General features: G+C 35.4%; 1 protein-coding gene across 1 annotated transcript in view; it reads left to right on the forward strand.

Annotated features, from left to right (window-relative positions):
- ORC2 (origin recognition complex subunit 2) overlaps positions 1-12,371 on the forward strand; it is a 44,146-nt gene that overhangs the window by 19,191 nt on the left and 12,584 nt on the right. The window contains exons 8-13 of the mRNA XM_045559772.1: positions 798-858; positions 3,418-3,611; positions 5,122-5,220; positions 8,026-8,135; positions 10,390-10,522; positions 11,130-11,226. Coding sequence (XP_045415728.1) covers positions 798-858; positions 3,418-3,611; positions 5,122-5,220; positions 8,026-8,135; positions 10,390-10,522; positions 11,130-11,226 — 694 coding nt within the window. The remainder of the gene's footprint in view (positions 1-797; positions 859-3,417; positions 3,612-5,121; positions 5,221-8,025; positions 8,136-10,389; positions 10,523-11,129; positions 11,227-12,371) is intronic.

Genomic DNA, 12,371 nt, shown 5'->3' on the forward strand with positions numbered 1-12,371 from the left:
GAGGCTGAGGTGGGTGGATTGTTTGAGCTCAGGAGTTCGAGACCAGCCTGAGCAAGAGCGAGACCCCGTCTCTACTAAAAATAGAAAGAAATTATATGGACAGCTAAAAATATATATAGAAAAAATTAGCCGGACATGGTGGTGCATGCCTGTAGTCCCAGCTACTCAGGAGGCTGAGGCAGGAGGATCGCTTGAGCCCAGCAGTTTGAGATTGCTGTGAGCTAAGCTGACGCCACGGCACTCTAGCCCAGACAACAGAGTGAGACTCTGTCTCAGAAAAAAAAAAAAAAATTTAAATGCAGAAAGTAAAAATGTATAAATCTCTGTTTCTCTCCTCCTCATAGAATGTAATACTTTAACATCAGTAAATTTCTAGCACATTAAAAGGTCCATTGCCATATACATAGAAGTGCCCATTTTCACTGCACATTATTTCCTTTTAAAAAAAATGCTGCTAATCTGATAGGTGAAAAGTTGTTCAAAAGGCTGATATACTGATGGTTTTTCTTTACATAATAAAAGTATATACATACTTTACAAATGTCTGGAATTCAATTTCTGGAGTCTAGTAATCCTTTGGAATTTGTTATGTTGTTTGTTATGTTGTCTTGTTAGACTCTTTATTTTTCATTCCAACATTCATTTGTTGTTATCTTCTAGGAATTAGGTTCATCTAGTTGTAATTTAGTCTGTTGAAAGCAAAATATTTTTCTTCTTTTCTAGCCTCTTCCACTCAGATCAGTCATTAATTTTTATATATTAACTATTTAACTATAATGCGTTTTGTTTTTAAACAGAACAATGACAAAAGTGAATTTCTGTCAACACCACCTCGTAGTCTAAGAAAAAGATTAATAGGTATGTAAATTTCTTTTTACATGAAGATTTTATAAAAAGTAACATCTAAACAAAGGGCAATAATAGTTACATATACAAATTCTAGACTTAGACTGCTTGGTTTTGGCCTGCCATTTACTGGTACCTCTCTGTGCCTCAATTTTTCATTTGTAAAATAGATATAATGATGATACCAGCCTCAGAGTTGTTTTGAAGATTAATTGAAATAAAGGATATCAAAAGTGCTTAGTGTAGTGGTTGACCTTGGTATGAGCTTAACAAGTATTAGCTATTATTATCTTTTATTGTAATAGTTATTATGACTACTTATTGGTGTCTTTTCATGAAAGAAAGGATGTGCTCATGTCCTCAAAGTATAGATTCCCTAAGGACAAGGACTGTATCCTATCTTTTTACCTCAAACATTTAGCACTGTGTCTTTCACATTATAATTAATGAATATCGAAGCCAATTAAAACATCTCTCTTATAAAATAACATGCCTTTTAGTTTATTTGTTTGGAAGTGGTTGTATTGATTTATTTTGAAATTTTATAATGAAATTATATTAAATATTCATAGTTGTACTGACTGCCATACAAAGTCATGTAAACAGACATGGGTCCTGCCTTCTGGGAAATTAAAAATGGTTTTAGATTTTGGAATATTTAACTTTGGGGCAAATGACTTGTTGACCTTTATATTTCTTTTTGTTTGTTTGTTTGTTTTTCCTTAAACTCAGTTGTGAGAATGACCTTTATATTTCAGAAAAATGTCAACCCTTTTCTTGGTGATGACCCCTTGGGAGTAATAATATTAGCTAACATTGTTAAATTCAGCCAAACATTGGGGCTTCATCCTGTACCCCTTTCTTTTCAAGGTATGAATTTCATAGAACTATATTCAGATATGTCCCATGTTTTGTTTTCTCCTCTCCCCAAAGAACAGACCTCTTTAGAGAGAAGGTGAATTTCCCTCTTCCTTGTCAATCACCACAAAGCATATATGCCTATATGGAGGAGGTATACTTGTAAATAAGGTAGAGGCATTTTCTGGAGCCTGCTACCACTTCTAAGCTATGCATATACCATGGGTAGCAGTCAGTGCCCACCTTAATCTTCTAAGCTTACATGCCTGCATTCCTACAAATTCAAGCCTTTTTTTGTTTGTTTTTTAAAGAGAGTCTTGCTCTGTTGCGGGCTGGAGTGCATTGGTGTCATTGTAGCTCACTGCAACATCAAGCTCCTGGGCTTAAGTGATTGTTCTCCCTCAACCTCCTGAGTAGCTAGGACTATAGACTCACACCATCATGCCTGGCTAATTTTTTTAAAAATTTTTTGTAGAGACACAGTCTCACTTTGTTGCCCAGGCTGATCTCAAACTCCTGGCCTCAAGTGATTTTCCTGGCTTGGCCTCCGAAAGTGCTAGGATTATAGGCATGAGCCACTGTGCCTAGCCTGTTTTTCTTTTTTAGTATCTATATTTGTTGTATGCTGACTCTGGATAATCCTCTGAAATATATCTATTGTTCAAAATAAATAGATTGGTTAAAGTTAACTTCATTCATATTTTGGAAGTTAACTTTTAAAAATAGTTTATATCTGTTGAGTGTAAAACTAGCTTTATCCTTATTTGATAAGTATAAAACTAGCTTTATTTCTGGGGAGTGATGGGGGTGGGTTTGTGATTTGTTTAAAAATATAATTCTTGAAATCAACTCTGGGATAGAGTATATATATTAGTAATAATGTTAGCTACCATTTAATGAATGCTATATTATTAATATTGGGACGGTGTTCTCAGCTGGCAGCAACAGAAAATTCCACGGTAATGGTTTAAGCCATAGACATTTAAGTATCTCACATCGTAAGAAGCACAGAGATCCAAATTCCATAGTTGATATAGTGACTCAACGGTGTCATTAAGGACCCAGGTTCTTCCTGTCTTTTTACTCTGCCACCAGTGTTTTTCATCTTTAGGTTTGATAACTTCATATTGCAATGAGACTTTTATAGCTTTAAGCTATGAATGGAAATAGGGGCTTTTTTCTTCTATAAATGAGGAAAGTCTTTCCCAGAAGCCTCCAGCTAACTCCCCTCAAGTCTCATTGGTCAAAGGGTTACATAGCCAACTCTAGTTGCAAGGGAAGCTTGGAAAGCAAGTATATGGCAGAAGGAAAAGACACTTATCATGATTCATCCTCTAGGGTGGGGCATATTGCCACATTTTTAAAAAATGGAGTTCTGTTAGCAAGAAAGAAGGAAGGAGAAGGGTATCAGGTATGACTGACAGTTTCTATCATGGTTCCTGTGTGTCAGACATTAATAGTTACTTTATATACATTTCAGTGTAATCTTCACAATGGTTTATTCAGTTAGGCACTGTTAGTCTCATTTGCTAAATGAGGAAACTGGTGCTCAGACAATTAATTAACTAGCTCCGGTGAAATAAGGAGCAAGTAATGACAAAACCAGAATTCAAACTCTTTCTTCCAAGTCCATACTCCTTCCATTCCCCACTAATGTTTGTCTCTGTTGTCAAACTGTGAGATTTTCCCAATTGCTTTTTTTTCCTTCCACAGTTTCAAGGTCTCATTCTGACAGTGAAAGTGAATATTCTGCTTCTAACTCAGAGGAGGATGAAGGGATTGCACAGGAATATGAAGAGGACACTAATGCAGTCATACTCAGCCAAAAGATTGAAGCTCAGAATAGAGTAGTTTCAGCTTCTGTTTGCAAAGAGACGCCTTCAAAGAAAATGAAAAGAGATAAAACAGTAAGTGAAGAGACTTGAACCTTAGAGAAAAATTATGTAAGACCTCAAAGGTAGACTACCCTAAGAGAAGAGATCCATGTGAGGAACCAAAGTAATTTTTTTTCCACACTTTTCTACATTTTCTCAGCCTTACACATAAATTTCCACATATATTTGTTTCTATTTCTGGGCTTTCTATTCTGGCTTGTCCACATATTCATGAGTCAGTACTACAGTATATGCTAAAAGTGACATCTCAGTTCAGTTGTGTAAAAATGAACTTTTAAATAATTTTTTTTTTTTTTTTGAGACAAAGTTTCACTCCTCAGCCCGGATGGAGTGCAGTGGCATCATCACAGCTCACTGCAGCCTCAAACTGCTAATCTCAAATGATCCTCCTGCCTCAGCCTCCTGAGTAGCTGGGACTATAGGCACATGCCACCACACCTGGCTAACTTTTTCTATTTTGGGGAGAGATGGGGCCTTGCTCTTGATCAGGCTGGTCTCAAAGTCCTGACATCAAGCATTCTTCCTGCCTTGGCCTCCTAGAGTGCTAGAATTATAAGAGCGAGCCACCGCACCCAGCCTTAAATAAATATTGCTTGGACAACTGGAAACATGAGTTCTTAGTATATCCCTTTTTATATAGTTTTGTTTTTATAGCATTGTTGATGTATTCAAGTCAGTGTAAGTAATAAATGATGTGGCTTCAGATCCATGTTGAGTTGTTTGGAAGAAGACTGCAGACACTCTAGCTTGAGAAAGGCTAATTATCCTGGTGCTCTTGTATAGGTTCAAAGCAACCTAGAAGCCTACTGCCTAAATAGCTTTCTATCGCTTCCTTACCACCTTAGAGGTTAGTCCTGTCCAAAATCAGAAGAGCAAGTAGTGAACCATTTTGCTGGAATAGTAGGCAAGTCTTTTGTTTTTACCTTGCACTTGATTTCCTCATTTTCATAGTACTTCAACTGTACTAATATTTAAGGATTTGCTAAGACTATTTGAGGATCCTGATACGTAAAACCATCTTTTTTTTTTTTTTACTGTAAATGGAAATTACATGTTGTAACTTAGGAATCCTTTTTAGGAACAGACTACTTCAATTAGTTTCTCTCTTTTTTTCTGTGGTTTTGTTTTTTTTTTTTTTGAGACAGGGTCTCACTCTATCACTCAGGCTGTAGTGCAGTGGCACAGTCACAGCTCACTGTAACCTCAAATTCCTGGGCTCAAGCGGTCCTCCTGCTTCAGCTTCCTGAGTAGCTGGGACTTCAGGTGTGCACCACAACACCTGGCTAATTTTTCTATTTTTTGTAGAGACAGGGTCTCACTCTTGCTCAGGTTGGTCTCAAACTCCTGGCCTTAAGCAATCCTCCCACTTCAGCCTCCCAAAGAGCTAGGATTACAGATGTTAGCTACCACACCTGGCCAAGACTCTCACATGTCCTATTTTACACTAATATCACTGTCTAGTTTCTATGTAAGACAAATATCTGAAATTGCTAAGAACTGACTTTACTCTGTTCACTTTCAGAGTGACTTAGTAGAAGAATATTTTGAAGCTCACAGCAGTTCAAAAGTTTTAACCTCTGATAGAACACTGCAGAAGCTAAAGAGAGCTAAACTGGATCAGGTATGTTGCAAGGAACATTACTTCTAACATTTTCTTACCATGTCCTGAAAGGTATACTACATAAGCAACAAATCTGAAGAATAAGTGTACACAAACAGAAGTATTGTCCTGATCAAATGAAACACAAATTAATGTGATGTGATTATTACATATCTATTTTATTATATAAATGGTAAATAATTCACTAGATTAGAATTCTTTTTGACATACTATATACATTTTTTTCCTCTTATTTATCATTTGTTCACAATGCATAATAATCATCGGGGTCATAGTTCCTTGATACCCATGTACCATTAGTCTCTGTTATTTATTTAATCCACATGTTCATTGAACCTCACACTGGTCATAAAAAATGATTGCAACTTGACTTTTTCTCAGTTACAAATTTTGCAAAAAGTAGAGGCTATTCTCTTGATGATATTATGGAAAACCTGCCTGACATGATAGGGTAACAAGGTTACTATGTACCATCATTCCAGTAGTTCATTCTACAAAAAATACCATACAGTTATACTTGTGGTTTTGACTGATCACTCTCTAAGAAGGGAGATAGAACCATCTAAGTGAGAAAATCATTCAGTCAGTAGTATATGGGGTTGATAATCTAACTCCAGAAGAGATTATTATTGGATTAAAGACCATCAGGGTTTTATTATACTCTGTAAACCAGAATTTAGTGAATCTGCTACAGTGTACAGGGCTTTTGGTAAAGTTTTTGAGCTGTAGAAAAGAGAGAGGAGAATATGGGGTAAGGGTCTGTGACCTGAAAAACATGGTACTGCATGTTTTTTTGTCACCTGCCTCAGTGGTATTGAGACTAAGATCAGAAACTAGGTGAAAATAAGTGTCAAGAAGCCAAGTTGTTCCAGGGAATAGATGGCACTAACATTTGCTTAGAGTTTATATTTTTATGTAAGCAATATGGGAGAAGGACAAATGAATCTAGGGTCAAAATAGGACCTCACAGGACTTAGGGGCAAAAAGATCTATAGGAGGATGAAAGAAACACCTGTTAATGAGGGAAAGGAAAACCTTTCATTGATTGTAGACATAGCATAGCTAACCAGTACAATCTCAATAGCATGTAACCATAAGCATTTATTTCTCATATCTGTGGGTCAGCTGGGGGTTGGCTGCTCCAGGATTTACCCCATGCCTCTCTTCCTCATTGGGCCAGCAGGCTGACTGAGGCATGTTCTTCTCACGACAGTGGCAGAGGCATAAGAGAAAAAGTGGAACAACACGTGACCTCTTAAAGCCTAGGCTCAAAACTGGCAGTGTCACTGCTGCCTCATTCTAGTAGCGACAGCAAATCACATGGCTGGAGACAAAGTCAAAGGGCAGGGAACTATACTCCACCCATTTAGTGGGAGGAACTGCAGAGTCATGTAACAAAGTATGGATACAGAGAGAGGATAAGTACTGGGGGCAATAGTGCAATTCTCTGTGAGTATTAAAGTTTGAAATGAAAGTGCATAGATGAGATAGCATTCCAGAGTTAACACTGAAGTCTGAATATGCTCAGATAATCCAGTATAAATGACTACTGGGATAAGAGATTTTTTTAGCTACCTACTTAACAGTTTTACTTAGCGGTAGTTCTATTTCTCTTTAAATATGTAGATAAATAAACACTGTACAGGCCAGAGTGCCTGGAATATTGACTGCAACTATAATCTTCAGTATTAAAAGAATATTTTACTTGAAAGGTAGAATCATGAAAACATGGCAGTGCCAGGGTAAAGGTGCATATACAGCTTTTTGTTGGAGTTTTCATTTCAAAAAATGAACTGTGTTTGGTTCACCAGCATGAATTTCCAAGTTTTGGGTTCAGAGCAATGCACCTTCCTGAGTTTATTATTGTTTTTAAAACTTAGCCATACTTATCAAAGATAAAGGATTTGTTAGAGATAGATTTTGAAAGAGGAGCAGTGATATAAGTTCATTTTACTAATGATAATGGTAAATAAATTATAAAGAACCTTTAATGTTTTCTGAGCATTAATATTGAACTGTTACCTTAGACTTTTATATTTTTTTCAAATCCATAGGTGGGTTTTTTTTTGTTGTTGGGTTTTTCTTTTTGTGGTGTTTTTGTTTGTTTGTTTGTTTGAGACAGAGTCTTGCTCTGTCACCCCAGATAAGAGTGCAGTGGTGTCATCATAGCTCACTGCAACCTCAAACTCCTGGGCTCAAGAGATCCTCCTGCCTCAGCCTCCGAATAGCTGGGACTAGACTATAGGTGCTCGCCACCATACCCGGCTAATTTTTTCTATTTTTAATAGAGACAGAGTCTCACTTTTGCTCAGACTAGTCTTGAACTCCTGACCTCAGATGATCCTCCTGCCTCAGCCTCCCAGAGTGCTAAGATTACAGGTGTGAGCCACCACGCCCTGCCTGAAATCCACAGGTTTTTAAAAGTCTGTCTGGATTTATTGTTAAAGCTGGGAGGCAGATTTAATCATCTTATAGTAATGAAATTACTGTTATAGAAATTAAAGCCTTATATTTGGAATTTACAATCATTTAAATGGTTCTGGACAAAAATTAGCAAATTCTTTACTGTTATTACATATTTGTACTAAAAAGAATGTTAAAATATCTTAAGAAAATAAATATTTAAATCATTTTTGAAGTATTTTGTATATTCAGTTGATACGGTCATTGTCAAACCTGATTAAAGTAATATTTCCACCAATAGCTTCTTCTAACCTCAACTTCAAAGGAAATAGTTTTAATTAGGATTGATTTGATGTATGTGGTTTGAGAATAATTTTTCCCCTCCTCTTCTTTTTTTTTAAGCAAACGTTGCATAACTTATTGAGCAAGGTTTCTCCTTCCTTTTCTGCTGAACTTAAACAACTAAATCAACAATATGAAAAATTATTTCATAAATGGATGCTGCAGTTACAGTGAGTATTATTAAAAACCCTTGTAAAATAAATGTTTATTTAAATCTTTCTGTTAAATCAAAGTAATTAAACATATTTAACTTTCTTTTCACAATGAGCTTGATATACTTATTTATATATAAGATAAATTGAGAAATGTTTTCCTTATTTTATGACTCAAATATAGAAATGTCATTGTATTACTGTTCTTAGAAATTTTAGTTTTTAAGAAATTTGTGTTTTTAAGTTTATCAGACTTGACATTGATAAAAATAAGTAGCATTTATTAGAATTAGAAGTTATTACTCATTAAAATATTTGAAAATTTAATTTGTCAAGGTTAATAAATATATCAATTATATTTTCATTCAGTTTTCCACAGCATAGTTCCTTAAATAAAAAGTTATATATTTCTTTGAGTTTACATGCATGTACTATAGACTTTCAGAATTTTATGAGTAGGTTTGTTCTGTAAACATCATTTTGCCATTTTAACATTATTTCTTAGTTTTTCAATCTTATTATTATTCTGATGCCTCAGGTGAAATTTTAAATTTCCATTAAAATACCTAACAGAGTGATTAAAATCAAACCATAGTATTTTTTAAAACTATAAGTGCTTTTTTTTTTTTTTTTTTTAATTTAAAAAAAATTTTTTTAGAGACAGGTCTCACTATGTTGCCCAGGCTGGTCTTGAACTCCCAGTCTCAAATGATCCTCCTGGCTTGGCCTCTCAAAGCACTGTGCCCAGCCATTAAACTATAATTGCTTTTATATTTATATTTAAAATATCTTAACATAAGGAAATGCTTAAAATGTACACTAATGTAAACACACACACACACATTGTCACTGGGGTAAATAAGAAGGCAGGTAAGCAGTAAGAACGCAGAGAAATTGTCACAATTGCCCTCAGTTGATCCTGGTTTTCTTTTGCCAATAATATGTCCAAGGGTTATGCTAAGAAGAGAATGATTATCTTCCCTGCAAGGACCTCAGCTTCTCTCAATAACTATTTATGGGTCTGTGCATTATAAATTTATAAAGGAGTTCTTTGCTCTAATCCCATCCCCCAGCCCATCAGTTCTTCATCACCCAGTGTGTTAAACTCAGATAACTTTGATTTGCTCTGCTTCCCAGATTAGACTTTATATATAGTCAGCTGCTTCAGAATTGCTAGCTGAATTCCCTTGCCTCTTCCTTTCTGACGCTTCAACATTGCTAATTTCAACCTTTGTGGGTTATCTCTTTTCTTTTCTTCTATTTCTAGGCTATGCTGCATTGTCAGAGAGCATCACATAAATACTATTTCCTTCATAAACAATCATGAAGTTAGACTTTAGCTTGACCCCCTAGTGCTTGGTGTTCTGGGTGGTCTCTTTCACTCTCTTGGCTTCAATTACTTTTTGTATATGAATGACTCCCATAACTGTTATCTCCAACCCAGACCTCACACCTCAGCAGCAGACCTGGATATCTGAATGAGTATTGGAAGTTTCCACTTGGATGTATTGCAAATAATTCAGCATACATAAAACTGAACTCATGTTAAATCAGTTGTTTCCACCTGACCCTGCTAATGCAGAACAGAATATCTGTCACCCCATTCATATAGTTTGCCTATGGTAGAAAACTGAATCATGCTTAAGTATTCCATTTCCCTCACTCTCCACATCTAATCTGTCTTCAAATCCTATCGATTGACTGTAAAGCTCTTGACACCGTACATTTTTCCCCATGGCAGCTAAGTTCTTCACCTTGGCCAGTTTTGTTCCTCCTTCCTATCCATTATGATCTTTCTGAAAAGATCGTGTTACTTTCCTACTTAAAACCTTTCTGTGAACACCTTATTAGTTACTTTTAAATACTCATTGCCCTTGGAATAAAGTCTAATTGACATCTTAGTATGACTTAATAAGATCTTTGTTACCTGGCCCCTGCTTACCTTTCTAATTCAATCCATCAGTTTAAACTTTGCTTCAGCCTGTAGAACTGTTTAGTGCCCTTTACTGGGAATGGTCTCCCTTGCCTCCAGGCATCTTGTCACTTGAATGGTAATAGGAACTGGAGAGAAAGCTGCTGAAGAAGTTGGAACTATAAACTTGGTACACAAATAATGAAATTGTGCCTTTACCTTGTATAATTTATTCAGTTATTTAACCATCCCAATTCTTCCTGTATTCTTTATAAGGTCACTTTACGGAAATTGGTTGATAATAAAATTGTCAATAAGAGATATAAACTTTAATTTCATGAATACTGTCTTTCCTAACAGCCTTGGGTTCAACGTTGTGCTTTATGGTTTGGGTTCTAAGAGAGATTTACTAGAAAGGTTTCGAACCACCATGCTGCAAGATTCCATTCATGTTGTCATCAATGGCTTCTTTCCTGGAATCAGTGTAAAATCCGTAAGTTTCAAAAATCTTAATGGGAACAGCATTATAGTTCCTGCCAATCTATATCCCCACATTAATGAGGATGCTATTCCTTATCCTGGAACATTAAATGTAAAGGATTTTTGTTTTAGCCTTCACACTAGTAGGATTAAATAGTGCTTAGGATCATGTGTTTTGACTCAGAAGGATCTACCTTTGAAACCCCATCTTTGAATTTCCTACTTTGTAACTGACAGGTATTAAAATGTAGGAAAATGTTAGCTTTGTCTACTACAGCAAATATTAAATATCAATGGTACTTCTCTGAAGGACAGGATTTGGGGATCTTCAATTTTATTGTACTTTTGTATCATTTTGGTTCTCTAAAAATAATAAAAATATAAACAATAGTTTGAGTTCCACAGTACATTTATCATAGATCATTTTTATTTTAAATGTTCATATCTCTTCATCATTTGAAAATTAATTTAAAGTTTTGGGGTACTGGATATTAACCAATGTAGTATTCCTTTTATAAAAAGTATCCTTAGCATAAAGGATTTATTCGCTAGTTGTGTTTGTCCTATATGACAAAATAAATTGTAATTAATGTGGTACCTCTTGCACTTTTATGATATAGGTCCTGAATTCTATAACAGAAGAAGTCCTCAATTATATGGGTACTTTCCGAAGTGTACTGGATCAGCTAGATTGGATAATAAACAAATTTAAAGAAGGTAACTTGAAATAGACTCTCTGTAGTTTTAGGGTGAAGTTAGTTATTCATGTTTATACAAAAAGGATTATTTTAATAATGGCACTTGTCTCAGTGCTAATTTAGATTTCTCTAAAATAATTTGTTCTTTTTCTATGAATTTTTTTAATCTCATGTAATCTATTGAATATTGTACAGAAAGTGAAAAACAATGGTTGTGTGGGTATCATCATAACATTGAAAATTCATAAGTTGAAGTAATATTATTTAGGGACCATCTGTGTTTTACAAACAGTAAATTATTGTTTATTAAAAGGATTTGTTCTGTAAAATTTGGATTTGATCAAAAGGCCGCACTCGGGCTGCAGAAGGTCACATGTGGTGCCACGGCCACAGGTTCCCCAACACCATCTGAATCCTATCTCCACCATTACTTACTCTACCATTACTTTCTGCATGGCCCTGGGCAATTCACTTTCTCTCTCTAAGCTTCAGTTTTCTTTTTCTTTTTTTTTTTTTAATTAATTAAGATGCTGTGGGCTGGGCGTGGTGGCTCACGCCTGTAATCCTAGCACTCTGGGAGGTCGAGACAGGTGGATCGTTTGAGCTCAGAAGTTTGAGATCAGCCTGAGCAAGAGTGAGACTCCGTCTCTACTAAAAATAGAAAAATTAGCTGGACAACTAAAAATATAAAAAAAAAAAAATGAAAGATGCTGTGTACAAAATTTTTATTACAAGTGAGCCTATATGTTACCTTTGATCATTTTTGCTATTTAGAAACTTAAAATTTTAGCTTCAATTCATGTTCTGTATTCTACAATGATCCAGTTATACCCATAAGATTTCTGTGGATTTCCAGGGGACTTTCTCTAGCTTCAATTTCCTGTCACACCTTTTCTTTCCCTTATATACGTCATATAAAAGTCTTGGTCATGGCAGCATCCACCCAAATATGGATCCCTGTCATTTCCCAGATTTCTTCACTTTCTTAAGCTCCTAAAAGGCACACACTTATTCACGCATGTTTTGTTCTGTTTTGTTTTGTTTTTAATTTCAGAATATTATGGGGAAGCTTCAGTTTTTTTTTTCTTTTTTTTTTTTTATTTCAGCTTATTATGGAGGTACAAAAGTTTAGGTTATGTATATTGCCCATGTTCCCCCCGCCCC

The sequence above is a fragment of the Lemur catta genome, chromosome 8 (assembly GCF_020740605.2).
Source record: "Lemur catta isolate mLemCat1 chromosome 8, mLemCat1.pri, whole genome shotgun sequence".
Lineage (NCBI taxonomy): Eukaryota > Metazoa > Chordata > Mammalia > Primates > Lemuridae > Lemur > Lemur catta.